This window comes from Desarmillaria tabescens, assembly GCF_030435595.1.
Source record: "Desarmillaria tabescens strain CCBAS 213 chromosome Unknown EV420scaffold_5, whole genome shotgun sequence".
NCBI classification, from domain to species: domain Eukaryota; kingdom Fungi; phylum Basidiomycota; class Agaricomycetes; order Agaricales; family Physalacriaceae; genus Desarmillaria; species Desarmillaria tabescens.
This window is the reverse complement of record NW_026848304.1, coordinates 1,014,677-1,041,564: the sequence shown is the minus strand read 5'-3', so window position 1 is coordinate 1,041,564 and position 26,888 is coordinate 1,014,677. Positions and strand designations below refer to the sequence as shown.

The window sequence follows — 26,888 nt, the reverse complement described above, 5'->3', positions numbered from 1 at the left end:
ACCATTTTGATCATAACTTATAACGTGGTGAAAGTGGCATCGGAAGTTGATCGGAAGTCACTAACGTCACTATCAAGGTTCATGCTCTTGAACTTGGACATATTTCTCTGCACCGTAAATCGTTGACTTAGAGGAACGATTCCGACCTACTGCTGAGGCTGGGTTGGTAGGGGTAGGAAGTACTACTGGAACAAGTAGAGCACAAACCGAGGAAGTCACTGTGATACACCCAGGCATGAGCAGTGTGACATCATAATCATCGTACTTATCTATAGCAGATCTCACGGCGTTGACGCTGGTGCTGAGAGGCCGTACCTTGCGGGGACGTGACTGTATCAGTGAGGCCCAACGTTCGTTCGGTACCGTAGCGTAGTGGATTAGGTAGGTAATGCACGCGTAGTACGGACTCTGGTTAGTTTCCTTCTTAGGGACAGTGATCAGAATAAAAACTCCATCCATCCGCTTCTAGGCTGAATGCTTAAGTTACTGATTGGAAGGAAAAGTTTGAATTAATTTGTACTTCCGAACCTCTACAAGCTGCTAGTACGGCGCAGTCCGCTCAAGGTTGCAATACCTTAATAGTATTCAAGTCTCATAATTTGGCGCTGCAAAGTTTCCTTCAAAAAGGTAGGCTGAAGTCCATCCAATGTTTTAAGGACGATGGAAGGCGGGAATTGTAATAGCACAACATGATACCACATTCATACAAGATTAAAACATGCCCATACCGTCTTCCCCATCACCACCCCAACCACTAGCTATTACTTCCTCTTCCTGTGCGTTGGGAGAACCCTTGGACTCTGTATCGGGTTCGGGAGCTGGTGAATGCCCATCCCTAGGGCCCGGTACCTCCTGCGAAGGAGGATTCGATTCAGCGGCCGGTGTAACTGTCGCCGAAGGTGACCGTGGAAGTGAGTCAGTGTGCCATGATAAGTGAACATCACCGACGGTCGGTATGCTGGTTCCTTTGGCCAGTCCCTTTGTCGTCGTTAGCAAAGGGCATCATATGTAAAGGCGTATATCAAACCTGTTCTGCAGCTGCTCGTGTTCTGAACGACACCACGACATCGCCATCTTCCAAAGTAGATAGTGAGTCAACCTGACCGGTTGCCTGGGAGATGGATCAGATCGCATAGAGGAAACGGAAAGTATGAAGATACTACCTCGTACCAGTCCTTAAGCGCCTGCATTTTCTCACTGGAAACGCCACGAACACGAAGTCTTTTGGGCCGATTGTCAAGCTTCATACTTGGTCGACCAACACCACGAGCTGCGCCCCTATAATAACTGCGGGGTGCTCCACGCCCTCTGCCCCGATACGGTCTATGCGATCCAACGTAGTTAGGTTCAGCGTCTGATAAACCCAGGCTAGCAGCCTTTTGGGCACAGTGAGTTTTGTATTTCAGTCGAAGACAATTGCAACGTACCTCGGCTTTCAGTCTTTCCAACTTAGCCTTGAGATCTTCTGCGATTTCTCCTTCGCCCTCTACGGCAGTTACAGCACTGTGGAAATCCAGCTCCTTATCCAGACGCGCACGCTCCTTTTGTTGTCGTTCGTCAGCAATCTGAGTAGGATTCGAGGGCATCTTCACTGGAGCTGAGCTCGACTTGGCAGATGATGATCCCACAGTGATCTCGTCACCCAATTTTCTGAGTCGAGCCATGATGCTTTTCTTCTCTTCTCCGGAGGCAGACGCGAGAGAGGCCATTAGCGATTTCTGCTCAGCAATCTGCTGCTCCAGCCGTCGCTGTTTTTCGGCAAGCGCTGTCGCGCTTGATGAAGATGCAATGGCGGATTTTCGTGCAGGAGTCGGAGGGCCAGTGACGGATGTTGCTGGCGGGGTGGCAGAAGCTGCTTTCGCTGAGATATTGGCAACGATAGGCGCCGAAGCTGCCAACATACGTGCACCGATCTGGCCATGTCCTTCCATCGGTCTATGCCAGAACACTTTAACAAAACGATTGTTGAAAACTGCGTCTTGGGATTTCCACGCTACATACGCTTCCCTGTGTTCCTCAAAGCTGACAAGAGCTTTCCCGTGCGGTCGATCGATAGCAACATTGGTGACTTTGCCGAACTTTTTGAACCAATCGTTAACCTGCTCCAAGGACAGCTTGTCATCAGGAATCTTTTCAACAACCAATGTTTTGTCATTCCTCTTTTCCGGGCGGATACCTGGGACATCACCGAAGGTACCTCGCCCTCGACCAGTGGGCCCACGTACCCCAGTGGAATAGCCGCCATTCTGAGATAACGACGGTACTGAAGTCATTTCAATGTCTTCATTATATTTTGCTTGCTGGCCATTTGCCACGTCGTCATTAAGGTCAGGAAGGTGGGGGTGTTGTATTTGTGATGAAGATGGATGTTGGGGTGACGATGACTGGGAGACGCTAGTTTCTGAGGTGGGATTAGGCGTAATGTCATTGTGCGGGATATTCGGGGTGAGATCTTGAATGACAGGTAGTTCACCAGAGGCATGAACTATCTGTCCATCGTCAACTCTGGGAAGAAAAGCAGGCCGCATCTGTGACCGTCCGTTACCCATCCTCATATCCATGCGGGACTCGTGAGGGTCGTAAGCTGCAACAGGTCCGTTTTGCATCCCAAAACCTTGGCCAAACATGGGTATAAATGGCATTCCAGCACCTGTCATGCCAGCACCATTCATGGGGAACATTTGACTGGGAACAACGGCATCCTCTCCATGGCTGAATTTACAGAAAGCACCGCGAGCACAGTAGCCGTTGTCTAAGAGTGTGTGAGCTTGCAAGAATCAAATTGGAGATGAAACATACTATGGTAGTCTCTGCATATCCCTCGTTTCATGTCCGGCGGCTGATATGCTTGTGGTCGCCTGCCATTCATTTGCCCCATACCGACGCCCCTAGATTGAGACGAACCATCCCGATAACCATTTGCAGGTTTGTCCGCTCGTGAGTTCCAACCTCCCGTTGACCGCGAATCCATGCCGCCTCTGTTGCTACCATAGCGCGAAAACTGACTGTCATCACTTAAACGGGGTCCCTTGGCAGGCCGACCATCCCTATCATCATCAATACCTCTTTTGCGGATGCGGTCAGGCGAGGAAGGTATAGAAGGGGAAACGAGACCGTCAAGGGGGATGGGAATACCAGTGTCAAGGGTTTTGTCGGGAAAGGAGGGCGTTGAGGGCGATGCAGAATACGGTAAATAAGACTTGGTGCGTAGAACAGTGAATAATGTGTCGAGAAACGGCTGGCATTCTGGTCGAATCTGGATGATCAGAATAGGTTAACATGGGTGCCACGGGATTCTGACTGACCTTTCTCGAGAAATTCGTCCAGCTGAACAGCCAATTCCTTTCGCATTTCACTCTCGGGCACATTGTGTTTGAGAAGGGCTAGAATGTATTCAGCCAGTGCACCAGGTTCAGCATCGCATCTACAAGACCAGAGTCGGTCAGTGATTCCATCCAGGGCACAGAACGGGCACGAACATTGGTTCTAGTGTTCTAACGAGCCACGGCTTGAGGTGTTGAGAGTTAGTAGGGTCAAAAACCATAAGAATAAATGATAGTGAGCAACGAATTTCTGCTGGAGTAGCGCAAGCAGAAGATAGAGCAAAATGAGCACGAGAGAGAGAATTGAAAGATTAGTCATCGTCCCCTTGCCGAAACCCTAACCTCACCTGCCCTCGATGGCACCCCTTCATCTAAGTAAAAGTAGATTGAAAAAAGGAAAATAGATTGAAAGACAGCTATGAACACTACTCTTCTCTATAATAAGACTGCCTGGAAAATTTTCTCAAACCCAGAAAATGCAAATTGCAAATTTCGGCGTGCCATACGTATCACGTGTTGGGCGCGTCGCGGTCAACGCTGACTCGTTCCGTCGCTCTTCAAGTTCTCACCTCCAGCAACGACGCGACTTATCGCTAATGAGCTCAGATGGCTTCTTTGATGACGACGATATCGACGATGCATTCTTGGAGGAGCTTAATGCCATCGAAGCTGCTCACTTTTCCCCTCCCAAAGCGGCTCGACCAATTGCTCCACTGGCTGTCGACGAGGACGACTCATTCGACCTAACATTCGATTTTAACGAAGAAGACCTCAGGAGGGTCGATCAGGATGTCATGAAGAGCTATCAAAGTCAATCCTCAGGCTTGGCGTCTACCAGAAAGTCCTCATCCTCAGGTCATTTGCAAACAACGCTCTTTGGGGAAGTCCTGCCACCGAGCGCTTCATCTTCTAAGCCCAAAACTGCCCCACAAAGAGTTCAATCTACGTCTAGGAATCCCTTTGGTCACCAGGCACCCAAGACCAAGTACTGGGATCACACTGAATTCGCGAAGTCCGGGCTCAAGTCCAGCAAGAACAAGGACAAGGGGAAGGGAAAAGCGACATTTGATTTTCCAGAAGACGAGGATTTTGATGAGAGTCTTGAGTTCGAACAATTTCCGGCCCCGTTTATATCTGGTGCGCCGTGCAGTTCCTTCACAGGCTAGCCAGCCATATTCACATTTCAACAGTAGGGTAAGGGTTCACTTTTGATATCTGAGGGCACACTTTATACGAGACCGGTTGTTGCGTTTCTAGACCTGTGCGTTTTCTCTTCATATTTAGACACGTTTTGATCTTCAAAATTGATTCCTAGCCCCCTCCGATGAAGCTATCACCCGACTTGCTTGAAGCCAAGCACTGGATATATCCTTTGAATCGACCGAAACGAGATTACCAGTTTAATATTGTCAAGCATTGTCTGTTCGATAACACTATCGTAGCGCTTCCAACAGGTCTCGGGAAGACGTTTGTCGCTGGCGTTGTAATGCTGAATTGTAAGCTCGATGCTTTTTTCAGACGTCATTGCACTAAAAAATCCCAGTTTACCGCTGGTTCCCAGAGGGGAAAGTCGTCTTCGTGGCACCAACTAAGCCCCTTGTCGCGCAGCAGATAGATGCTTGTCACCAGACATGCGGAATCCCTGGAAGTGACGCTATCGAACTTACTGGACAGAACCCTAAACCTATGAGGCATCGAGCAGTGAGTTTTCGGCTCACTACTGAGTCCCTTTAGTTAATGGAAAATTTTTCAGTGGAAAGAAAAAAGGGTTTTCTACATGACTCCTCAGACGCTCATCAACGACTTGACGTCAGAGACTTTGCGACGCACGCGATATTATTCTAATCGTCGTCGGTATGAAAGCCCCTTTGTCAGACTTCCATTATTCCCTAATCCTTTTCCTAGACGAGGCCCATAGGGCAACAGGCGATTACGCCTACAATCAAGTTGTACGTTTCTTGATGGCGAAAAACCCCCACTTTCGACTTCTTGCATTGACTGCGACTCCGGGGGGAAATCCTGAAGCTGTCCAGTCCTTAATTGACGGTCTTCATATCAGCCGCATTGAGATTCGTGATGAAAATAGTTTGGACTTGAAGGCATACATTCACGAAAAGGTTTGCCCCTTTATGCATGAAAATGCTTTGCATTAACATTCTTTCTTTGCTAGAGAATAGAACAACATATTGTTTCCATGAGCGAGGATATTGTGAGGATTCGAGCATTGTTAGCCCAATTAATGGAGGCAAGCTTTCCATGCGTAGGCAACCGATCAACTGCTCACATGACGTTAAGATATATTTCAAGCCGTTGGTGTCGAGAGGCATGTTTCACGGGGGGAACGTCATGAATATGCATCCTTACGCCTTTCAAGCTCGTATGAGGGACGCCCGGGGAAGTCAAGGATGGGCAATTTGGAATCTATCGATGCTTATGACTTTGGCACGCATCATGGGTTATCTGGTAAACCTGTACATTCGAGCTGCCCGTTCAGTGAATCTCATCTTTCGTAGGTTGAGGGCACAACAGAAATGTGCTACAATGCTTTGGTAGAGCTCGCATCGGGGAACGGCAACGATACTGGTGTGAAGTCAAAGGCAGCCTCCAAGGCAAAAAAATTAAACGATGAACCCGTCTTTCATTCCCTCATGCGAGAGTTGAAAGCCCAAAAGGCTCGTGGGTTTTCAATGCATCCAAAGATGGAGCTCTTGAAGGGGATTATCGTTCAATATTTTGGAGAGAAACTTCCGGATGACAATGCGGATGAAGTGCCTGAGAAGAGCAAAGCCATGGTCTTCGCCACCAATCGCGATTCCGTAGACGAGATTGTGGCGGTTCTCAATGCAGAAAGACCTTTGATTCGTGCGAGCAGGTTCATTGGACAAGGCACTGATAAGCAAGGAAGAAAAGGATTCTCACAGCGTGAACAGTTGGAGGTGGGTCTCAGTTGTCGTTAATCTACTTCAGCTCATATTCATTTCTTAGGTCATCAAAAGATTCAAAGAGGATGAGTTCAACGTCCTTGTTGCCACGTCCATTGGAGAAGAAGGCTTGGACATCGGTGAAGTCGATCTCATTGTTTGCTATGACGCCCAGAAGACTCCCATTCGCATGGTCAGTCAACCTTTGTACACCGCCTTTGATCTTGCTAATTATTGTTCTTCATCTCAGTTACAACGATTGGGCAGGACTGGGCGTAAACGTGCTGGCGTGGTTCATGTCTTGCTCTCTGAAGGGAGAGAGGAATTCAACTTGGAGAAAGCCAAGGACACGTACAAGAATGTCCAGAAGACCATCTGGCGGGGTGACCAGCTTGAATTGTACGCTGACGTTGAACGATTACTTCCAGATCATGTTACTCCCCAGTGTCTTGAAAAGACGATGGAGATCCAAGAATACATTCGGGTGGATGGACGAAAGAAATCACTGGGTGAAGAACCTCAGAGAGGTACCAAGCGCAAACGTAACGACGACATTCAGCGAAATATACCTCCAGGAGCCAGTACAGGGTTCGTTCCTGTCCGGGACCTCGTCGTCAAAGGTGCCAAAAAGAAGAACAAGGGAGTGATACTTTCTCGGGATTTGGAGACTGCGGGACAGGACGACGATACAGACCGAGAGCTTGAGCTTGGGATGTTAGCTCTTAAACGTTCTAAATCGACCGTCGAAGTACCCACTTCGAGGTCTACCAAGGGAAAGTTGCGGAAAGCTAAAACCATGGAAGACTGGGCCAAAACGCAAAAGGTTGAAGAAGTTGGCAGAACCAACATTGAGCCAGGGCATGGATGATTCAGATGACATGGATATTGAACAGGGTCTGAATCCCTTACCGCCTGCAAAACCAACATCCCTTCCCTTGTTATATCCAAACACTGAAAGCGTCATCGATCTGACCGACTCCGACTCTGAAGTTCCCAGACCTGGTGTGTTCCCAGAGCTTTCTCAAAATTGGACTTTCTCCTGACTATAGAAGTAGCTCATGTTCGTTCGTCGCATTCCCCTAAATCCGCTTCTCCCAACCCGGTATCCTCAAATCGAGATATGAGTTGGCTGGTGGATGACGACGACGACGTAGCCTTTGATATCGTCAGCTCTTCTCCTATTCAAAGCACTCCAAAACGTACACACGAGCGTTTTTCAGGCGGCGAAGACTCGGTGGAAATTGTCGATTCGGACGCTGCACCGTCTGACCTGGTATATGGTCACACACCTGCCAGTGACGTGGATGAATCCGTCCAAATCATTGAAATGGAAACGCCTTTCAGAAGTCACCAGCACAAGCAAGCGAAGTATGCTGGTGGAAAAGAATCCGTTCAAATCCTTGACCATCCTATCCGCTCCCCCGATCTTGTGGTCGTACCTTCAAGCAGCCCCGTCTCATCGCTCCTGGTGACGAAGGCTCGTGGAACGAGCATGGCGCCGCCTCCCGTTCCTAGTCGGATCTTCGCCTCTTCCTCTGATACCAACTCTCCTCCTCAGTCTTCTTTCCCCATACGTCCTCGCATCAACAAAGGCAAAAAGAGAGCACGGACTGCGATTGAATCTCCTGAAATGGAGCTGTCGCCACCGTCCCAGCGAAGGCTTCACAAACGCAAAAAGTCAGCTACGACACCCAAATCTGACAAGTCGCGTCCACTACTTGACAATGTATGGGATATGGATGCTGTACATTCTGGTGATGAAGTCAGTGAAGGCTCTTCACATAGCGAAGACGATGTGGAAAGTGAATCCGACCGCCGTTTTCTTGAAGAGTTGCCTGAGACCCAGCTCTCGCAGTCGTATGACCAAAGTCTAGCATACCGAGAGAGTCTGTTGTCACAGGCACCTATTGGAGGAGCAGGACCAGTGTTTGCCTACCGTCCTGTGAAACGAGGGCCGTTTGGAAGAGGAAACAGTATTAGTATGGCAGAACGGCGAGTAATGTTATCAAGCTCCCCCTCCAGAAGCGAGGAACCAGATGAGTATGAGATGGGCAGCTTTGTAGTTGACGACGATGCCGAGATCCTGTATGATTAATGCTAGTAATAATTGCACCAGCAAGTAGTCGCTTGACCTACTAGTAGTTGGTAGTTACTAAATTCGTGTAGTATTACATTTCATGGGTATTGGGTATGACGTCATATCTTCCCGACCTGTCCTCGATTCTGATGCCTCTGAGGCTATGGCCCCCCGCTTGCGCTCGCTATGTGTTTGGATCAAGTTTTGTGGGCCAGAAGTACTTGAAGAATTCCTATGCCACAGTTTCTCCAACCATTTTACCGCAGCCTCGAACGCCTGATTACAACGAGTCGATGCTGCCTACAAGCTTGGACAAGAATATTTTAGCACATCTATCGACATCATCTGACATTCCGTCTCTTCATGAACTTATTCGCCAATATGAGGCAAATTCTGGACACGTATTCGACCGCTCACTGCCTTATGAGTCCCGACCTTCTGAAAGTAGACAGCAGCATAGTTTTACAAACATATCTGGCGACTTCAGTATTGTCATGATTGCGCACTGCATCGAGACGCATGGCGACCACAAAGTGTCGCTTTCTTCTGGGTTCGCGTTGGAAGCACCATCTGCCAGTCTTGGCGACACCCTCTTCTTGACCTGTGCTCATACATTAGAAGAGGCAAGATAATCTTACTTCACGTGAACCTGGTCTGAACACTAGACTTTGCAGATGCGCAGATCCCCTCTGCTGCTAGCTAATGCAGAGTCTAGTTCTCAGACTAGCGATAGGATCAGAGGGAGCGCGCAGAAATCCGGAACGTTTGTGATTTCTGGATCAGCAGAACATCAGCAGATCCATCCCGTCTCAGCCATTCCGTCTGCGCTTCCACGGTCAGATTTAATGGCGTTGGCATGTTCAAAAGCGCAGGTGCAAACACTACCAGTGTCCCTGTATCCTGTCCAACCTGGCACTTCTATCAGAGCGCATTTTGTATCCCATTCGGATTCACCGCCTGTGGAGCCTGGGTGGATTCCCTGGGTTGGAGGTACTTGGAGCAAATGGGTTCGCGGAACGGTGCTAGGATATCGAGATTTTGCAGGTCGGGAGACCATGGTAAATATTTGCACGCAAAGGACAGTCCGTCCGCTAACAGTCAGTTTTCAAAGCCGGGAACATACGACGCGCTGTCTCATCTTTTGTTCACTCCTCTGCCAACTATGGGGTCGAGCGGAGGACCGATAGTAGACGATGAAAGCGGTGCAGTTGTTGGAGTTATGTTGGGTACACGTATGGATAATCGTGTAGAGGGCGTTCGGGGATGGGGCGTTCCCTCTGAGACGATATTTGAGGTACATATAGTTTCTTACTAACAGCATCTTCAGCCAAACTCACCAGCTTTCCGCAGATGTTTAGTCTTCCAGGGTTGGAAGGGAAACGTTGAACAGATCCAATCTAGATTAGTTTTGTCCATTATTTACATAAATAAGTATCTGATCAATTCGGGGAAAATGCCTCATTTGGTGATCGGGGTCCTTGAGGTGCGCAGCCAATAGCAAAATGCCGCGAGCCTGGGCTGAGGCATTTTCCCCGATCTGGATGCCCGGCAAACTGCGGTCTTTATAAGCCCTTGAATTGTCTTCCGCATCCTTTCATTCCTCACCCCCCATGTTCCTTCCCCTCATATCCTCATTCTCTCCTCACATATCTTTCCTCCTCCTTTCGATGGAGATTAGTTTTCTTCCATTCAAGCGATGATGATATATCCCGACGGGCCTGGCATCGTCAAGCGTGGTAGACATCCTTGGTGCGTCGTTATCCTTCCAACTACGCGTCCCTATCTGACTTCGTCGTTTGTAGATTTTCTTCCAGTGCTCCCCAGCCCTTAGTGGAATTCTGGTTCTCTCTAGTCGGATATCATTCGACTACCACCTTGTCTTATACCTCGTTTTGCACCATCTGATGGTCATGCTAGTCCTCATCACGGTATCACCCTCCTAGCCGACGTCCACGTCAGCAAGCTTGCTCATCAACCATCCTACGTCATACTCCTTACGCTACGCCTCCATCGGCCGCTGTGCTTTTCCGGCAACGTCAAGCGTTACCTTTTCTTGGCTTTCCCGCATTGTGGTCACAAGGGGCAGAGTTCCCGAGTCATCGAGGTACGATCTATGACTCGGGAATCCACATCTGATTCACCATGCTGTCCATCTGTTACTCGGGAATCTGGTTCTCTTGGAATATGGAAACCGTCGCCAAAAGGATCCTACCTTTGCGACAGTGGAATTTTGCTCCGAAGATCTTTCTGCTTCCAGCACTATCCTACAGTTGTCTGGTATATGGTGTCCGAAGTTGCTGCTGTTGAGTCATTTTTTGTATCTGGGTTAATATCTTTGTCGTTCTGATCACTTTAGTCTCCATTTTACGTTACATAAGTACTATGTTACTGTTTGTCTCGTAGTTTTCATAAATACATTTTGTGTAAAAGCAAAGCTTTGTGCATTTATTTTGCGAGCGAGTGCGGATAAGGATGCCGGTGCCGATCTGCCGGCTGAGATTATGCTAGATAGTTCCCACGTAATAGTGTCAATGCCCTTTCGACTCACCTCCCGTTCACTCAGTTCGTTGACGCGGCAATGTGTTCTCTACGAAACACGACCATCAATTTCCTTATGCATACCGCATATTGTACGACTGCCAATGCTCCAGGAGATTCCCTCCTTGAGATCTCGTCGGTTCAGCACACAGCCTCCACCTCAGTACTATGATAATTCAAAAACTCCTCCGCCTCAGTGGATACATCGCGGGTTAGCTTCCTCCATGAACTCTCTGAACGCGACTCTTACCATCTCCGATATAGAGACCTTACAATGGAACGTTATCATGAAGTTTCCGACCATGCGATGGAAGCCTTGCTGGACCAACTCGAAAATCTGTTAGACAATGAAGCTCAAAGCAACCCTGACTATGAAGTCGAGTACTCTGTACGTATCTTAAAAATACCACCCCGTCGCCTGCTTGAGTCTTAACATCTGTATAGAGCGGTGTGCTCACATTAAAGCTGGGTGAACATGGGACATACGTGATCAATAAACAACCTCCCAACAAGCAGATTTGGCTTTCCTCGCCCCAAAGGTACGATGTTATCATTCACAGTAATCTGGATGGTAACACTCAATTCATCTTATTAGCGGACCAAAACGCTACGACTACAGTGAATTCGACAACAGCTGGTGGTACTGGCGTGACGAAAAGACACTGAGTGAATTATTAAACGACGAGTTGCAGGTCATTCTTGGCAAGAAGCCTGGCATCGCTCTATGAGTGTGATGGTATCCTTGGGTGAAATCATATTGCGTAAACAGACATAACGAGTGCTAGGATGATATTATACAACGTTGAGAATGCTGATGCGATGCGGATAGAGAAAAGAACACGAGTGATTTTCTTTTCTGCCATGAATCAAGAGTGCTTTGGATTATCCTTGAATACATACCTTCACTCCTTGTCCTCCAATTCTTTTCGTCGTGACAGAAAAAGTACACCCAGACGCCTGCGATCAATGAGTCGCACAGCAAAAATGTAAAAGCAGCGGCTCAACTTGTTGGTTTCCTCGTAGCGCTGTGTGACCTTCTGTAGCTCGTCTGCCGATAGGTTTCCTGCGCCACTTGACTCCTGAGGAAAGGTCTTTGCCTCGTTATGATGAACACGAGGAGCCGGTGCCATAGAGCCACCTTTTCCTGGATGCGTAGAAGGGAGCCCGTACGGCCAATGCTGGTGACTTGAAGCTGTAAATGCTTGTCGATGGCGGTTCAAAGCGTGCAGTTCATACAACATGCTGTTCGCAAACTTGTATTCCAAAGAGCCCCTACCCTCTCCCTGATCCTGCCCTTCCTCATCGGCGCTTTCGTAGTCCTCCTCCCCATCGTCCTCGCCACTATCCTCCCAGATCCTGCCACGAACGTTTCCATCAAGGGCAGGTGGCAAGATTCGTCTGCGCTTTTGGCGAGGGGAGTCATCAGCTACCAGAGGGACATTGCTCGACGCAGAAGCTCGTGGCGATGGGGCTCTCTGTCGTTTGAGCATCGAGGCAAGGAGGCTGATCAGGTTTTGTGAGAGCTGCTACCCATTAGATTTGCAATTATTAATAAATAATATTAACGCGCGCAAGACCGTTTAGGGAGGATTAGCTAAGCGAACTGGACCCACTGCACTCTCCTCTAGCACCTTGAACTCTGCTGACATTGCCATAATGTCAGACGATGTATTCGCTGCTATGGGTATCTCTGGATTCGGGAAAGCAGCCCCCAAGAGGCAGCTAGACCCTACGCGGTTCGACAAAAACAAACGGGCTGAGGTACGTCATGTTCTTGTTCCATTGCAACGACCGTCCATTTCTTTCCTTCATAGGCTCCCAAAAGCAAACCGGCTCAAGTCGTACAAGAACACGTCGCCGGTCCTTCCACTGTTACTTCAAGACCTCCAAAGTCTGAAAAGTCTGGTGAGGATGGCGAGGGCGACGAGAACGGCGACGATGAACCCGGTCCTCCACCACCTCCTCACGAACCGGAATATGATCCTTCAGATTTCGATGAAGACTCTGATGACAACGAACTGCCTCTGCTTCCCACTACTCACGAAATTGTCCTGAAGGACCATATGAAAGTCGTTTCTGCCCTTACGTTAGACCCTTCAGGCGCAAGGATATTGTCTGGCTCGCATGATTATGATTGTAAGTTATGGGACTTCGGTGGAATGGACATGAGATGCAAACCTTTCAAGACCTGGGAGCCTGCTGGAAGTTATCACGTAAGTCGTTCGTTATGCCTCAGCCTATCTTTCCTAACGGCGCTTTGTGTGATAGATCCATGATCTCAAATATTCGAACGATGGCCAAAAGTTTCTCGTTATAACAGGAACTACTCAAGCTAGGCTGTATGATAGAGATGGGGAAGAAGAGTTCGTGCTGCTGTTTTTCTTGGGAACTGGATAGCCTCACCTGACTGATAGGGCTACTTTTATCAAGGGTGACCCTTATATCCGTGATATGAAGCATACATCGTAAGCTGCGTGGAATGATGTGGAAAGAATGGTAACCAACATCTTCTAGGGGTCATGTTGGGGAGCTGTCCTCCTGTGCCTGGCATCCCAAGGATTCGAAGATTTTTATTACTAGCTCTGCAGATTCTACCATCCGGTAAGTCGCTTTGTTATCTACATCAGCATGTTTCTTATTCAGTGGCCTAGGATATGGGATGTAGAAAATAAACGCAAGCAAAAAACTGTTATTGTCGTCAAATCTAAAGATCGGGGGGCTCGAACCAAAGTAACAGCATGTGCCTACTCGCCAGATGGGCGTACAATTGCTGGAGGTACGCTCTATTGTCCAGACTTGGTTTTTTTGAGCTCAGACACAACCTAGCTTGTCTGGACGGAGCATTGCATATGTGGCAAACCAACTCGAACTTCGTGAGACCAAACCTATCGATTGAAGGAGCCCATACCAAAGGAACTGAAACCGGGTCAGTTATCTTTGGTGTTGATGGCCGTACCGTGCTTACACGAGGAGGGGATGACACTGTGAAATGTACGTATGATTGATGTTGTCCGAGGACATCTCTGACGGTCGAACAGTATGGGATCTACGTTCATTCAAGAAGCCACTAGCGACACATTCAGGCCTAGCAACGTTGTACCCGACCACTAATGCGATCTTTAGTCCAGATAGTAAATATGTGGTAACAGGGGCTGCTGCGACGTCAAAAGGAGGCAATGGCAAGCTCATGTTCTTGGATAAGAATACTTTGGAAGCGGTGAAGACGCTGGAGGTGGGTTCGACGCCGGTCAAGGTATTTTGGCACTCAAAGATCAATCAGGTGAGGCATTTGAAAGATTCTAAGGAGCATCGCTGATGGTGATAGATTGTGACCGGTTTATCGAGCGGGCAAATATGTGTGTTGTATTCGCCGTTAACGTCGACGAACGGAGCGAAGCTGTTGATGAATAAGGGTCCGCCGAGGAAAGTGACAATTGAGGATATGTCAGACGCATTGGCAGCGCCGTCGATTGTGACACCACACGCATTACCGATGTTCCGGGAGGGCGATGGCATTGTCAAGACTTTGAAGAGAAAACGGGACAAGGACAGGATGGATCCTCGCAAGAGCAGGAGGCCGGAACTGCCTGTGACGGGGCCGGGGCGAGGCGGAAGGGTTGGAGCGAGTGCAACACAGCACGTTGTTCAGAATCTTGTGCGGGACACTACGCGAGACGAAGACGTGAGTGCCGAAACTTTTTTAAAACTCAGCTTGATGGGGATAGAGCTGCCGAACTTCCCCTTTTCTTTTTCTTTTCTTTCTTTCTGGGCTTCTCACTTGTTTTGCGGTGAGCTGGACCTGACCTACATTATATGCAGCCTCGAGAAGCACTACTCAAATATGCGACCAAGGCAACAGAGGATCCCCAATGGACAGCAGGTCAGTTCGTTATCGGGGCACGTGCTCCTTGTTTGTTGATATTTTGTGCTTACGTGGCGGCAACCCCCCGAATAGCATGGCAAGTGAACCAGCCGAAACCCGTGTTTGCAGCGGTCGAAGAAGAAGAAAACGAAGAGCAGGACAAGTAGATAGAGTAGGACAGAGAACTGAGGGAAAACAGGGAGGGAGGTAGGCAGTGGACGGGACGACAGAGACAGTGGTGGTCCCTGCGCGGGATCGAACCTTATCGAGAATAAGTATATAAAGGGAGATCCGGCTCTTCACTCGATTCTTACTTTCGCATTTCACCCATCTTACCGTGACTTGTCACACTATGAGTCTCGCGCAAGACCCCGTTCCCGATGCTCACGACGACCATGACCCTTCCACCCCCGCCAATGGCGTCGATGAAAAACTTGCCCCCCCGTCTCCACCGTCATCCGTCGTCACCCCCAACGTTGATCCCGACCTTGACATCGACCTTCCCGAACAGGAGAAAGACGCGCGACATAATTCTCAGCCCCCCAAAGAAGATTCTGATGAAGACAAGATGGAAGACGTGTCGGTTGTTCCACAAACAGGGACACCATTGGATCCAGGTACGTCGTCGTCGTCGTCGCCACCGCCGTCTTTGTCTCATCGCTGTCAGCATCCATTCCCATCGATCCACCTCACGGAACACCACCACCAACGTCCGCCGAATCGCTAACCGACGTGTTGATGGGTGAAGAGCCCCGCATTAACGGGATCAATGGCAATTCAGATCATGTCAATGGCGACGATGTCAAGATGGAGGTCGACGCGCCGACGAGCCCCAACTTTCCCGAGACTTCCTCAGCGACCAAGGTCGCGTCAAACGGCGCCTCGACATCTTTCACGGCGACCAGAGATCATTTCGATGAAGACGACGATGATAGGCCTCCACCAGCGAAGAGGGCTAGGGTTCACTCAGATGCAGACAAAGCTTCTCTGGCACATGTGAGCCCTTTCTTTCACCCTGTGCGCCGCTTTCGGCGTGCTAATCCCTTTACCCCATCTCTCTGAAAAGTCAGCAACCCCACCTCCAGCGTCAACCACCACCGTTGCTTCTCACAGCTCTACTCCCGTGCCTTCGACGCCGCTTCCAACAACTTCTCTCACGCTATCGCAGTATCGATTTTGCAACAATTCCGTCAAATCTTTGAAGAAGCTTAAAGATGCCGCCCCTTTTTTGCGTCCCGTTGACCCTGTTGCTCTCAATGTCCCCCACTATCCTACCATTATCAAGACACCAATGGATTTGGGAACCATCGAGCGCAAAGTAGCCGCTTCTAACCCTCAGAAGCCTGATCCCAACTCTTCTAACCCACGATACTCAACTCCGGATGAATTTGTGGCTGATGTTCGTCTCGTCTTCGAGAACTGTTACAAGTTTAATGGACCAGAACATACCATCTCTGCTATGGGTAGGCGGGTAGAGGAAGTCTTTGAGAGGCAGGTCAAGAACATGCCAACGGCAATCGAGGTCTTTACTTATATTTGTATTCTACCTATAACGACGCTGACTTGCCTTTTAAGGCCAAACCTCCTGTGGTCAAAAAAGTGGCAACACCACCACCACCACCTCCACCTCCCGTGGCAGTTAAGAAAGCGCAACCTGTTCGTCGAGCATCGACCTCTGTTCCTGTTATACGGCGCAATGATAATGAAGCTGTTGGTCGTCCAAAGAGAGAGATACACCCCCCGCCGCCGAAGGATCTGCCCTATGCAGATATTCCCAAAAAGCACCGTAAAGCACGACGCGTAAAAGATGACGGGACTGCTGAGCAACTGAGGTTCTGCAGCAAAATTTTGCAGGATTTGAGTCGAAAACAACATTGGGACATTGCTAGTCCGTTCTATGAACCTGTTGGTGAGTCGGACTTTCAGTTGCTACCCTTTGCAGTTGCTCATCCGTCGATTAAGATTGGGTTAACCTTGACCTTCCAACGTATCCAAAGATCGTCAAAAAGCCCATGGATATGTCTACGATGCGCAAAAAGTTGGACAATGGCGACTATCCGAATGCCCAAAAGTTTTGCGACGACTTTAAGCTCATGATCCGCAACTGTTTCGCTTTCAATCCTCAAGGAACACCGGTGAACACAGCCGGCATAGAGCTTCAGCGGCTTTTCGACTCGAAATGGAAAGCATTGCCTCCTCTTCATGAAATAAGCGAGGAGGAGGAGGACGAAGAAGATCTAAGTGATGACGAGCATTCTCGTATGTTTCTCACCCTTCCAATTACTTATGGTATCTCACGCACACCTAGGCGCCATCGCTGCGCTCGAGGACCAGATGAGAACAATGAATGATAATTTGACGGCACTCAAGAACCTCAAGGCGAACAAGGATAAGAAGAAACCGAAGAAAGAGAAACCTCCCCACCCATCGACGTCCAAACCCAGCAAACCCAAGTCCCTCCCTCCTCAGAAGAACGGCAAGAAATCCGGAAAGAAGGCAGGCGTCGCCGAAAATGATTTCCTCACCTTTGATCAGAAGAAGGATCTGAGCGAGGCCATTCAGGGCTTGGATGGAGCGAAACTGGAGCGGGTAATCAAGATCATTCATGAAGGTGTCCCCGAAATTCGAGACGTGAGTGATGACATGTTTGTGCCATGGAATAGCTTCGCTGAGTCCTTGGAATAGAGCACTGAGGAGATCGAGCTTGAAATTGATTTACTTCCACCTCCGGTTTTGACCAAGTTGTATAACTTCGTCATTCGACCATTACGTGCTCCTCCGGTTAAACGAAACCGGCATGGCAAGGGCACCGGGACGGGTGGTTTGAACAGAAAGAGCATGGACGAAGATGTGGAGGCCGAAAAGATTCGACAGCTGGAGCAGCGTATGGCGCTGTTTGAGGGTGCCAGTGGCGCCGCTCCACCAGCGCCAAAAGCCATGGACAGCGAGTCAGACTCTAGCTCGGCATCAGACAGCTCTGGAAGCGATTCAGAGTGATCATTTTGGTTTCGGCGAGATGTATTTCGTACGATGGACTTCAACCTTTTTCTCATGCCAAGTTTCTGTTTCGACGACAAATTGCTCACGTTCGTTTCCCTTACCCCATAGTCATTATTATTCTTGCTCTTTCTCACCCCGTACGAATGACCTTCGTGCGAGAGGATATGACCTTTTGGTAGTAATGATTACCTTTAAACGTATGTGACAGATCCAAAATTAAGAGTACACTTTGTAGCTATGTAGTACGATTTCTTCCCTTCCCGATAGAAAATCCAATTTTCTGATATATTACTATTGTACACTTTCAGAGGTAAGTAGAAGAAAAGTTCATGTCTATTTCCGCCTTTGATTGGATTTCTGGAACTGCTGCCACCCGGCACGACTTGCCTGTGCCTTTGATGGTTTTGCAGGGTCGTTCGAAGCTGATGACGGCGCTGGGGGGGTAGGCGAGTCTGGATTCGCCATAAGTGGATGCTGTGAATGGTCTGCCGACGATAGGGAAACAGATGCAGATGCTGGAGGGATGAGACGCCAACCTCCCTTCGAAGGTGCCCCCTGCTCTTCTAATGATGGCGGGTGCCCATTCGTCACAGTAGCTGAGCTGTGTGGCTCAGTGGGAGGTGGCTGTGGAGGTAACGAGGATGACCCGATGGTAGCCCACCCAGACTTTTTGAAGCCTGATTGTGCATTGCCAGATGTGATATGCGGTATCGAGGGCTGGGAAGCAGAATCCCCAGAATCCGGGCTGGTCGCTGTCACAAGGCTCAAAGATTTAGTCATCTTCACGCCGTTTGCCGCTGCAATCTTTCTCAGTTCCCTTTCCTCCCGCTTTCGCTCCTTCTCCTTCCGCTTATCAACCTCATCCTGCGGTTTGATACGAACGTTCGCCTGCATATCTCTGAACCGTGCCTTGTGATGATGAGCGTAAGAATTCGTGTGCTCATCGTACTGCGTAACATTTTTGAACTGCTTATCGCAGAGACTGCAATAGAAGGGCTTGAGGGTATCGACGAGCTCATTTGCGAGAGCTGAACGGCGTGCAGCGTCGTCCTGTCAAACAGCATACATATTGTCTGTCGTGCAGTGATAAAACCGAGATACAAACTTGTCGAGCGCGGCGTTGATCTTCAGTTTCTTTGTGCTGACGCTCAGAGTCCAATTCTCGACGTTGAGAAACAGTAGTTTCTATCATTCGGACGTCTTGATTGATCTTCCCTACCCCGGTAAAATCGGCCTTCATTTGAAAAGGGATAGGATCCACTCGTCCTAGCATACAATTAGTACTTGATTGACAAAATCTGACGAAAGAGCCTCCAATACCATCGCCAGATATACCAAGCGGTTGCCCTTCAGACCATCCTAGCTTTGAGAGCATAGCGAAGCCCTTGTTCGTAGGCTTGATCTTGGTCTCTACAGTGATGACTTCTCGGGGTGCCCCTCGTACGTATTCGCCGTACTTGTGGATATCTTCATCGACATCCATAGGATCTGGAGATGGAGACGGTGTACGCGAAACGATGGACATGTCATCACTGTCGTCGTCGTCGTCAGGGAGCGGACGCTAGTGAAGTAAAGGAAGAGATCAAGGGCAGTACAGGCTAGATGACTCGGTATACAATACGAATACCTTCAAACTCCTCGAGCTGGCCATTGAGTATTCGCTTGGTAGTGTGGCAGGATTTTAGTCGGTGGTCGGTCGTTGTAAACTCGAGTCCGGCCCGCCCATCGTGCCATATGTGATGTACGTTACACCGTGACAGTCACGCCGCCAAAGGAGGACGCGTCACTGAGCACTGTACGCGTACACATTTACCATCTTTCTTCATCTCACCCGTTTCTCGTTTTCATCATGGTACGTCTACCCAGCACACTATGGGCCGCCGCTCACCTCTCTTAGTCGATAATGGAATATAACGGTGGCTCCGTCATAGCTATGGTCGGAAAGGACTGTGTTGCCATTGCGTCTGACCTGCGCCTTGGGGCTCAAGCCTTGGGTATCTCTTCCAATTTTCAAAAGGTAGCTATTTATTTGCCTTTTGTTCTATGCCGACTCTCATCTTGTAAAGATATTTCCAGTAACGGACCGCATATATGTTGGGCTTCCCGGTCTGGCGAGTGATGTAACCACACTGTACGTATCAAGATTATTGGTCGATACTCGTATCTCTCATGTTGTGATTGGCTAGACGGGAGAGATTTAGATACAGGGTCAACATGTACACCATCAAGGAAGAACGCGAAATCGAGCCCGAGACGTTCGCCCATCTTGTGTCGTCTACACTATACGAACATCGATTTGGACCATACTTCATCGAACCCGTTATGGCTGGTCTTTCCAAGACACCTTCAGGTGGCTTGAAGCCTTTCATCGCAGCCACCGACCTCATTGGATGTCTAAACTTTGCTAAAGACTTTGTGGTCGCTGGAACTGCCAGTTCCAAATTATATGGTGTTGCAGAGGGTCTATGGGAGCCTGATTTGGAGCCTGAGGATCTGTTCGAGACGATATCGCAGACGATTTTGAATGCGTTGGATCGTGATGCATACTCGGGCTGGGGCTGCATAGTGCACGTCATGTGAGTTACTTCATATGTACAGTTTTCAAGTTTCTGACGGTGGAGCGCAGCACCAAGGATAAGGTCGTTTCACGTACACTCAAAGGGAGAATGGATTGATTCCGATGTTGTGTACAGTATATACAAATTCGACTTCGTTACACCTCCATTCGGAAATTGCGTTCATCAAGTCATACAAAACCTCTACGAGTTTAGATCAAACTCCTGGGCATATTACAAACTAGTGATAGTTTGGGTTAGTGACCGCTCGATAACTGTACAGGGAGCATCTTTGAAGCCAAACTTCGTTATCGAGATACATTCGACCTGAACAAGATCAACGAAAAAGTAGGTCTGATACTGGGGACCTCTCACCGTGGAAGTTTCATGTTTTTCGCTTTGCGATGTCAGGACAACATAGCGCTGATACTTGTCTGCGATGCCCGGCTGGGTCGCCATGCCTTCGAGATCAGGAATAACATATTTTTTTAGAAATGTCGTCTTTTCGACATCAACATATTCTCTCTCGTCGCCCACAACACAGTATTCGAGAATTTCTCGGGCAGTACACGGTCCTAGAGAAAGAAAGTTCCAATCTCTCAAATCCACCGGAGGATGATCATCTGGCGGTGACGATACTGACGCGAACATCAATGTACCCTCCTGTATAGCTTTGAGAATACGCTCAAACACAAATTCACCCCTACGTCGATGTGATCAGCGTATAGAAATGTCAGCACAGATTCGCTACCTGTCATATGCCAAAAGGGCTTGCTTTATATCCTTGTAGTGTATCTTGATTGCCCTTTCCAATACCGCTGGTATAATATAAGCCGCCCACTCTAAACGACGTTCTACGCCCTCTAGAAGGTTGAATATATGTAGTGGGTGATCAAGCAGAGCGGTTGCTGTAAATGTAACAAGGCCACCCGAGTGGTACAATCTTTTTATGCCCCAATTGTCGCAATGAACAGTCTCGTCGGATCCGTATTGCACAATCATTGCTTCGCTGGCACGGGCCGCAAGAAAGGGTTCCCGCGAGCTGCGTAGAGATCCGATATGAACAAAGATGATTCTGGCCTGGTGAAGGCCATCACTACACCAATTCACTTCTGCGGCCAATGAGTATTTGCGAGTGATTGATCGCAGCAGTGATGTTTGCAGCGACTGCTGGCTTGGCTGGCTTTCACCTTCGGACCATATGGCGTAAGGACAATGGCCCGTAAACAACGCAAACAACCATTCAGGAACTTGCAAGACAGAAACAGCGTCACGAGAGTAGAATGTGCTCCAATCGGAACTAGGCAAGAGTGTCTCGCCTACGAGACAGTCAAACCGCTGCAGGTTTCCAAATTCCGGTATTTTTGCCGAGAGCAAGACCACCACCAATGTTGAGTCGTTACTGGAAATGGGGGTGACGTGGAATTTTCTGCAAAGCTCCTTCAACGATGGCGGATAGAACAGGAGATATTGGGTCTCAAGGCTGGGAACTAGAACCTGTAGGAGTGATACCTGCATTTCTCATCAGAGTCGTTACCGATAGACAAGAGCTGCTCGTACCAAAGAGTATTTCGTCATGCAGCATTGAAGCTCTTGCAAGCGGTCCTGAGTAGAAATAGTCGAAGGATTGACTAATCCTTCAGTTCTCCACGTCGAAATCGACTTCAAATCTGACGCTAGATAGAAGCCATCAAAGGAAATGTGACGTTTCCCATGGTCGGATACCCCACGAATGTCAGATAGAGATTGAAGAGCAGTACGCATGCATTCGTTGTTGTTGGCAGACGCATTGGGTGAAACAACGATACTTTGGCAGAATAATTCTCGTCCGCCAACTTCGACAAATAGGTCACCGTCCCAAATGCCATTGTTGAAGTTGTTGAAGAAAGAACTAGCTACCGTTTGAGCATGGATAGACATATTGATAGGGCGGCACTTACTCCTCTAGCTCCAAGGCAGCTTCGTCGAGCCTGAAAGCTTGGGCACTTTCAGAATGATCAGTTTTCTTCCTCGGGAAATGTCCTCTGACTCACAGGAAGTCATCCTCGATCCCGTCTTCAGTGACAGCATGAGAATCATCAACACTATATGTATCATCTGCAGTAGGGGTAGACAATGCATCGCCGACATCCGTCGAAAGAGATGCATGCACATCCAGAAAAATAGAGTCTGCACCATTAGATTTATAGAACTTTAGGCCAGCATATCTAGATTTGGAATGTTGTTCGCCTTCGACGTTGGGGCTGAAAGCAGGTAAAGCCTCGGGGGGCCGGGTAGCAGAAGCTCTCGATACCCTCGGCGTTTCTGGTAGGTTGCCTTGCGTATTCACGGCCCGATTGTTGGAAGGAGTCTGTATGTCGCCGCGTCGATTGGAGGTTGGTTCCACGAGTGACCGGACCTGTTCCTGCTCCTGCGAGTTTAATCTCATCGGAAACTTGATCCCAATAACAGAATTCGACAGACCAACCTGACACAGAGCAGGGGAATGGGCCGGTATCCTGATGGTCAATTTTTGGTAGGTGTCACGGAAATATTTTTGTTCTTTCGCTACAATAGCCGATACAGCGAAATATCGAGCGACAGTCGTTATGCTCACCTATCCACTTGCGATCGGCCTTGATGATCTGTCCTACGTACGCCAAGTTATAGTTATCTTCACCGACGTGATTCCAGAAGCTCTCTAGTAGTCTCGAACAACAGCCCTGCAGAGAGTGCTCCGTTTGCCAGCTAAAGAATGCGCTGTAAAAAATCTGAGTATACATAGTAGCAGCCAGGCCACAAACGTATTTTCTTCATCCGCGTAGCCATACCACTGCTTGTTTATTCAATCTTGTCGAGTGCTGAGACTGATTCCGCATACCTTGGTGAAATATTCCTGGACTTTGTAAGTCAGAAGTCGTGCGAAATATAACAAAGGCGGGGACTGCAAACCCATTTATTTGACTTCATCTTTCGCGCCGCCTTCACCACTTCTGCGATGCAACACACTGTGAATGTTGCCAGATATGACATACGGGTGAGCACTGACCTACTTCATATTTCTTGCCTGTCATGTTGAAGATGGGAGAAAAAGATGAGATGAGGTAATTCGCCACAAAAAAGAGTTCTTCGAAAATGTGTAAAATGAAGATCCTTGATATTTCCAAAACCCAGACTGGCAGCTTAGAACGTACGGACCATCAATGGAAAGGAAGCACGATAATTATTGGTTCATGCCAATTACAACACACTATTTCTTTGTTTCTCTTTCTACCCAATCGAGCCACGACCCTTTGAAGTTGAGGATACTGAAGCGACATCAGTTTGGTACAGATTGCAGAAATGAGAAAACATACTTGGTATATCCGTTTCGTTTCGCGACATCACTAGCTGAGGTACTCCGCTTCCCACTCCGACAGTAAAAGGTAACTTCTTGCCGTATGCCAGGCTTCTTGAAACCGAACTTTGTTGAAAATTCTTCCGGAGACATATGCAGAGCATCTCCCAGTACCGTCAGCGGTATGTTGACGGCAGAGGGGATCATGCCCTGCGCAACCTCATCTGGTTCACGGACGTCAATGAGGTAGGCATCCTGTCGTAGATTGGGTCAACAATGTAGCTTTTAAGTTGCGGCTAGATATCTTACAGGACTTGGGCTCTCCGTTTTGGGCTTCAACTCGTCATAAGTTATGACCTTGGCATCCCAGTCTCTGATTAAATTGTCGGCATGCTCCCTTGCAGCTTTCCAGGCAGCCTTGTCATCAGGTTTGGGCGGGGACACCGTCGATTCGAATCGAGCACGAAGCAAAACTGGACGAAATATTGGGAAGAGACGAGGGGAATAGCGAGTGGCCATCCTCGCGGCCTGAAGTGTAGGGCGCAACATTTTATAAGACGACAAGATGATAAAGCTCTCAAAGTTGAGTACTGAGTACGAATACGCAACGCTTGTCTTAAGATTACCCAGGATTACGACATCGATCCGAGAGTCCACGGAGGAGTCCGAACTTCGCAGATTTCTTCTCTTTCTACTATTCAGTCGTTTGACAAGTTCATTCGGAATACCTTTGACGTGGCAACAAGGATCCATGCGGTCTATGGAAGGATTACCAGAAGACTCAGGACTATCGTTTACTCTCGTTCACGAATGAATCTCGCCTTCTTGTCCGTACTCTTCTCGACTCTTCCTCCGAACTTCGAAGTACGACTCTATTTAACGCAAAAATGTTTCGCAACGGCATATCTTGCACTTCTAGAAGCACATGTTTCTGTACCTGGATTCAGGGCAACCCTTAGGCTAGCCAAGACGTCCGAACCTGTCCGAGCAAGTCATTTCGACGTCTACGAATTGCTCATGTCAGCTCATTTTGTCTCCGTGTTCAGCTTGGCCCAATATGCCAAGATTTTGGTAGCAAAATTTTTTTATGCGTTGAAGCTCGCCGCCGGATGGTGCCAATGCTCATGATCTATATAAGAAGAGCAAGGAGACTCAAATCTTCAGCCAGCTTTGCAGATTCCATAGCCTCTCGGCGAAGCTTATCATGCAACTAGCGTTCATCGGACTATTGGCCTTCTGGGTTGGTGTAACGCGTGCTCATTTCCGTTTGTTGTACCCTGCACCTCGTGGTGTCTTCGTGTCTGACACTGAACCTGATTTCTGTGGCAAGTGCACTCAAGTGCCGCGATTTTTGCAACATGGCTTATTGTTATTCCAGGTGGTTATACCAACGCGGTTAGTAACAGAAGTCAGTTCCCGCTCTCGGGCGGATTCTTTAGTCTCAGTACGGGGCACACCGGATTTACGGGTAACATTTTCTAGATTCATCAGCTTTTTGTTTATTCCTCACCGTCTTTCTACTAGCTGGAGTGTTGTTGTCCACCGTGCGGAACCCCACGTCCTTCGATAACTTTACGTCTAATGGAGAACAACAACTTGTACGCTATTGGGCTCGTGAAGCGAATGGGGGAACATTTTGCATTCCGTTACCTCTCAATTCCACAGGGATTACAGGAGTTGAGGACGGCGCCAACGTCACGATTCAGGTAACTTACAAGCACCTTAATAAATACGGCACAGGCACTTACTTTTCAATGCGTTAAGATTGTACTCGATGGCTCGGATGGGAGTTTATACTAGGTTTGATATCTCCTCGTATCCAAACTGGTGGCGATCCTGACTTTTGCCGTGATCCAGTGCGCCGACTTGACACTGTCCAGCAGCTATGAAATCCCATCCAATGTGACATGCTCCAATACGACGACAACGACGGCGACCTCAAGTTCTGCTTCTCAGACAACTACTAGTAGCACAACGTCGCAAGCCGCTGATTCAGACAGTGCTCTTGGGATGTCTGTCAGTCCAATCTACCCTGCTGTAGCAGTTTTCGCGGCTGCAATCTTGTCGTTCCTCTAAAGAATCAATATCATGATAGTTGTATCTAGATCATACTTGCCAGAATCTTATGTCTGAGTACTTTGCCCATATGCTTGATGATGCTTTGATGATAAACGGCTGATGCGGTGATCATTGATGGGAGGACAATCATGAGCAAACAGATTAAAAAAAACTTTTTGTGTTTCTATATATAGACGTACCACTAGTTCACACCATCGAGTATAAAGCGTAACGAGATGCATTTTTACCATTGCTTAGCTCCTCTATTCATTCAGCCACCAAAATCAAAGAAATGAAGTTTCTGCTTATCGCGGCCGTCTTTGCTTCAGTGGCCAGTGCCCATTTCCAACTTCAATTCCCTGAACCGCGGGGAACTTTTGACGAGGACAATGAGCCAACGTTTTGTGGTATGTTGTCACCTTCGACTTTCACTATCGTGCTGCTGATTACGCTTCATTAGACGGATACACTTCAGTTGCACAAAATAGAACCGAGTTCCCACTTGACAGTGGCTTTTTCTCCCTAAATTCGGAGCATCCTTCTTGGACAGGTGCGCGGAAGTTTCGTGGTATCCGTGGTCTTACTAACATCCATGGTTCAGCGGCTGTGTACCTAAGCACGTCGTCCAACCCGACCTCATTCGATAATTTTAGCCAAATTGTGCCGTTTTTCCAATTATCAGGAGAAGGACTCTTCTGCCTTCCTTTGAACCTCTCTTCCACAAATGCTACTGGCCTTACGAGTGGCCAAAACGCAACTATTCAGGTGCGCTTCAAGTTGTCAAAACACGCTATGAAATAACATGTTAGCGATGCAGATCCTGTACAACGGAGGCGATTCGAACCTCTACCAGGTACTATTGTATTTTCTCTCTGGCTCTGTGCAACGCTGATGATAGTACAAGTGCGCCGACTTGACATTGATGGGCAACTTTAGTCTTTCCCAAAGCATAGACGCAACTTGTAAGAATTCTTCGTCGAACTCGACGGATTCGAGTTCTGGCTCCAGCTCGGGCTCCGGTTCTGCACCCCTTGCGAGCTCCCTGTCATTGTCCGGACTCGTTGTGTATATTGTTGGTACCATGACATTCCTCTTCATGTAATAAATGATGACGGTGGCATTGTTATGCCCGACGTTTTTTCTGAATGACTCCGACTCGAGGCCGCCACGGGATTGAGCGGTCTCCGAACTTGCTTTAATATCGGATGAGAAGGGAATCTTCTCCGAACTTTTGAATG

General features: G+C 48.4%; 12 protein-coding genes across 12 annotated transcripts; 7 read left to right on the top strand and 5 right to left on the bottom strand.

Moving 5' to 3' along the window:
• Positions 1–502: 502 nt before the first annotated feature.
• On the bottom strand, positions 503–3,627 carry EV420DRAFT_1513956 (uncharacterized protein). Its single transcript, XM_060471781.1, has 7 exons — positions 3,480–3,627; positions 3,306–3,424; positions 2,800–3,246; positions 1,428–2,752; positions 1,164–1,376; positions 1,028–1,111; positions 503–978 (listed from the first exon to the last, which is right to left on the bottom strand). Exons 1-7 carry the CDS (start codon positions 3,542–3,544, stop codon positions 712–714), a joined length of 2,520 nt encoding a protein of 839 aa, XP_060336395.1. The 5' UTR covers positions 3,545–3,627; the 3' UTR covers positions 503–711.
• Positions 3,628–3,878: 251 nt separating this feature from the next.
• EV420DRAFT_1513955 (uncharacterized protein) lies at positions 3,879–8,451 on the top strand. Its single transcript, XM_060471780.1, has 14 exons — positions 3,879–4,460; positions 4,514–4,517; positions 4,581–4,584; positions 4,639–4,819; positions 4,867–5,024; positions 5,077–5,173; positions 5,199–5,440; positions 5,494–5,568; positions 5,619–5,786; positions 5,837–6,259; positions 6,309–6,437; positions 6,495–7,021; positions 7,068–7,246; positions 7,300–8,451. The coding sequence occupies exons 1-14, from the start codon at positions 3,920–3,922 to the stop codon at positions 8,337–8,339; spliced, it is 3,768 nt and encodes a 1,255-aa protein (XP_060336394.1). The 5' UTR covers positions 3,879–3,919; the 3' UTR covers positions 8,340–8,451.
• A 1-nt stretch (position 8,452) lies between these two features.
• On the top strand, positions 8,453–9,772 carry EV420DRAFT_1513952 (uncharacterized protein). Its single transcript, XM_060471779.1, has 4 exons — positions 8,453–8,944; positions 8,996–9,379; positions 9,433–9,615; positions 9,672–9,772. Exons 1-4 carry the CDS (start codon positions 8,471–8,473, stop codon positions 9,705–9,707), a joined length of 1,077 nt encoding a protein of 358 aa, XP_060336393.1. The 5' UTR covers positions 8,453–8,470; the 3' UTR covers positions 9,708–9,772.
• Positions 9,773–10,783: 1,011 nt separating this feature from the next.
• On the top strand, positions 10,784–11,674 carry EV420DRAFT_953292 (Frataxin). The gene is made up of 4 exons (XM_060484132.1): positions 10,784–11,070; positions 11,124–11,247; positions 11,304–11,398; positions 11,455–11,674. The coding sequence occupies exons 1-4, from the start codon at positions 10,823–10,825 to the stop codon at positions 11,585–11,587; spliced, it is 600 nt and encodes a 199-aa protein (XP_060336392.1). The 5' UTR covers positions 10,784–10,822; the 3' UTR covers positions 11,588–11,674.
• EV420DRAFT_1513946 (uncharacterized protein) lies at positions 11,376–12,468 on the bottom strand. The gene is made up of 3 exons (XM_060471778.1): positions 11,865–12,468; positions 11,760–11,816; positions 11,376–11,710 (listed from the first exon to the last, which is right to left on the bottom strand). Exons 1-2 carry the CDS (start codon positions 12,347–12,349, stop codon positions 11,762–11,764), a joined length of 540 nt encoding a protein of 179 aa, XP_060336391.1. The 5' UTR covers positions 12,350–12,468; the 3' UTR covers positions 11,376–11,710; positions 11,760–11,761.
• A 418-nt stretch (positions 12,469–12,886) lies between these two features.
• On the top strand, positions 12,887–17,718 carry EV420DRAFT_1262326 (uncharacterized protein; the record flags this gene model as incomplete). The annotated part of the gene is made up of 17 exons (XM_060467115.1): positions 12,887–13,072; positions 13,128–13,222; positions 13,274–13,324; positions 13,374–13,460; positions 13,511–13,635; positions 13,686–13,850; positions 13,898–14,139; positions 14,185–14,541; positions 14,679–14,739; positions 14,815–14,884; positions 15,007–15,304; positions 15,472–15,717; positions 15,788–16,243; positions 16,297–16,630; positions 16,684–16,980; positions 17,030–17,352; positions 17,407–17,718. Coding segments are annotated over 17 exons (3,705 nt in total), but the record flags the coding sequence as incomplete, so codon positions are not given.
• Positions 17,719–18,054: 336 nt separating this feature from the next.
• EV420DRAFT_1262673 (G-patch-domain Zn-finger DNA-binding protein) lies at positions 18,055–19,204 on the bottom strand (the record flags this gene model as incomplete). The annotated part of the gene is made up of 3 exons (XM_060467135.1): positions 18,055–18,771; positions 18,827–18,987; positions 19,042–19,204. 3 exons carry the CDS (start codon positions 19,202–19,204, stop codon positions 18,055–18,057), a joined length of 1,041 nt encoding a protein of 346 aa, XP_060336389.1.
• Positions 19,205–19,475: 271 nt separating this feature from the next.
• EV420DRAFT_953267 (20S proteasome subunit beta 3) lies at positions 19,476–20,453 on the top strand. The gene is made up of 4 exons (XM_060484131.1): positions 19,476–19,738; positions 19,788–19,852; positions 19,908–20,297; positions 20,348–20,453. The coding sequence occupies exons 1-4, from the start codon at positions 19,625–19,627 to the stop codon at positions 20,394–20,396; spliced, it is 618 nt and encodes a 205-aa protein (XP_060336388.1). The 5' UTR covers positions 19,476–19,624; the 3' UTR covers positions 20,397–20,453.
• Positions 20,404–23,329, bottom strand: EV420DRAFT_1719211 (uncharacterized protein; the record flags this gene model as incomplete). Its single annotated transcript, XM_060479735.1, has 12 exons — positions 20,404–20,603; positions 20,652–20,979; positions 21,028–21,788; positions 21,837–22,167; positions 22,217–22,261; positions 22,310–22,686; positions 22,744–22,823; positions 22,873–23,003; positions 23,060–23,088; positions 23,137–23,151; positions 23,208–23,248; positions 23,305–23,329. The coding sequence occupies 12 exons, from the start codon at positions 23,327–23,329 to the stop codon at positions 20,511–20,513; spliced, it is 2,256 nt and encodes a 751-aa protein (XP_060336387.1). The 3' UTR covers positions 20,404–20,510.
• Positions 23,330–23,505: 176 nt separating this feature from the next.
• On the bottom strand, positions 23,506–24,111 carry EV420DRAFT_1262239 (Rhodanese-like protein; the record flags this gene model as incomplete). Its single annotated transcript, XM_060467111.1, has 3 exons — positions 23,506–23,563; positions 23,612–23,847; positions 23,902–24,111. 3 exons carry the CDS (start codon positions 24,109–24,111, stop codon positions 23,506–23,508), a joined length of 504 nt encoding a protein of 167 aa, XP_060336386.1.
• Positions 24,112–24,796: 685 nt separating this feature from the next.
• Positions 24,797–25,668, top strand: EV420DRAFT_1475491 (uncharacterized protein; the record flags this gene model as incomplete). The annotated part of the gene is made up of 4 exons (XM_060469280.1): positions 24,797–24,921; positions 24,971–24,987; positions 25,117–25,298; positions 25,450–25,668. The coding sequence occupies 4 exons, from the start codon at positions 24,797–24,799 to the stop codon at positions 25,666–25,668; spliced, it is 543 nt and encodes a 180-aa protein (XP_060336385.1).
• On the top strand, positions 25,563–26,818 carry EV420DRAFT_1513926 (uncharacterized protein). Its single transcript, XM_060471777.1, has 6 exons — positions 25,563–25,664; positions 25,709–26,057; positions 26,111–26,200; positions 26,252–26,415; positions 26,468–26,503; positions 26,555–26,818. Exons 2-6 carry the CDS (start codon positions 25,943–25,945, stop codon positions 26,750–26,752), a joined length of 603 nt encoding a protein of 200 aa, XP_060336384.1. The 5' UTR covers positions 25,563–25,664; positions 25,709–25,942; the 3' UTR covers positions 26,753–26,818.
• The last annotated feature ends 70 nt before the right edge of the window (positions 26,819–26,888 follow it).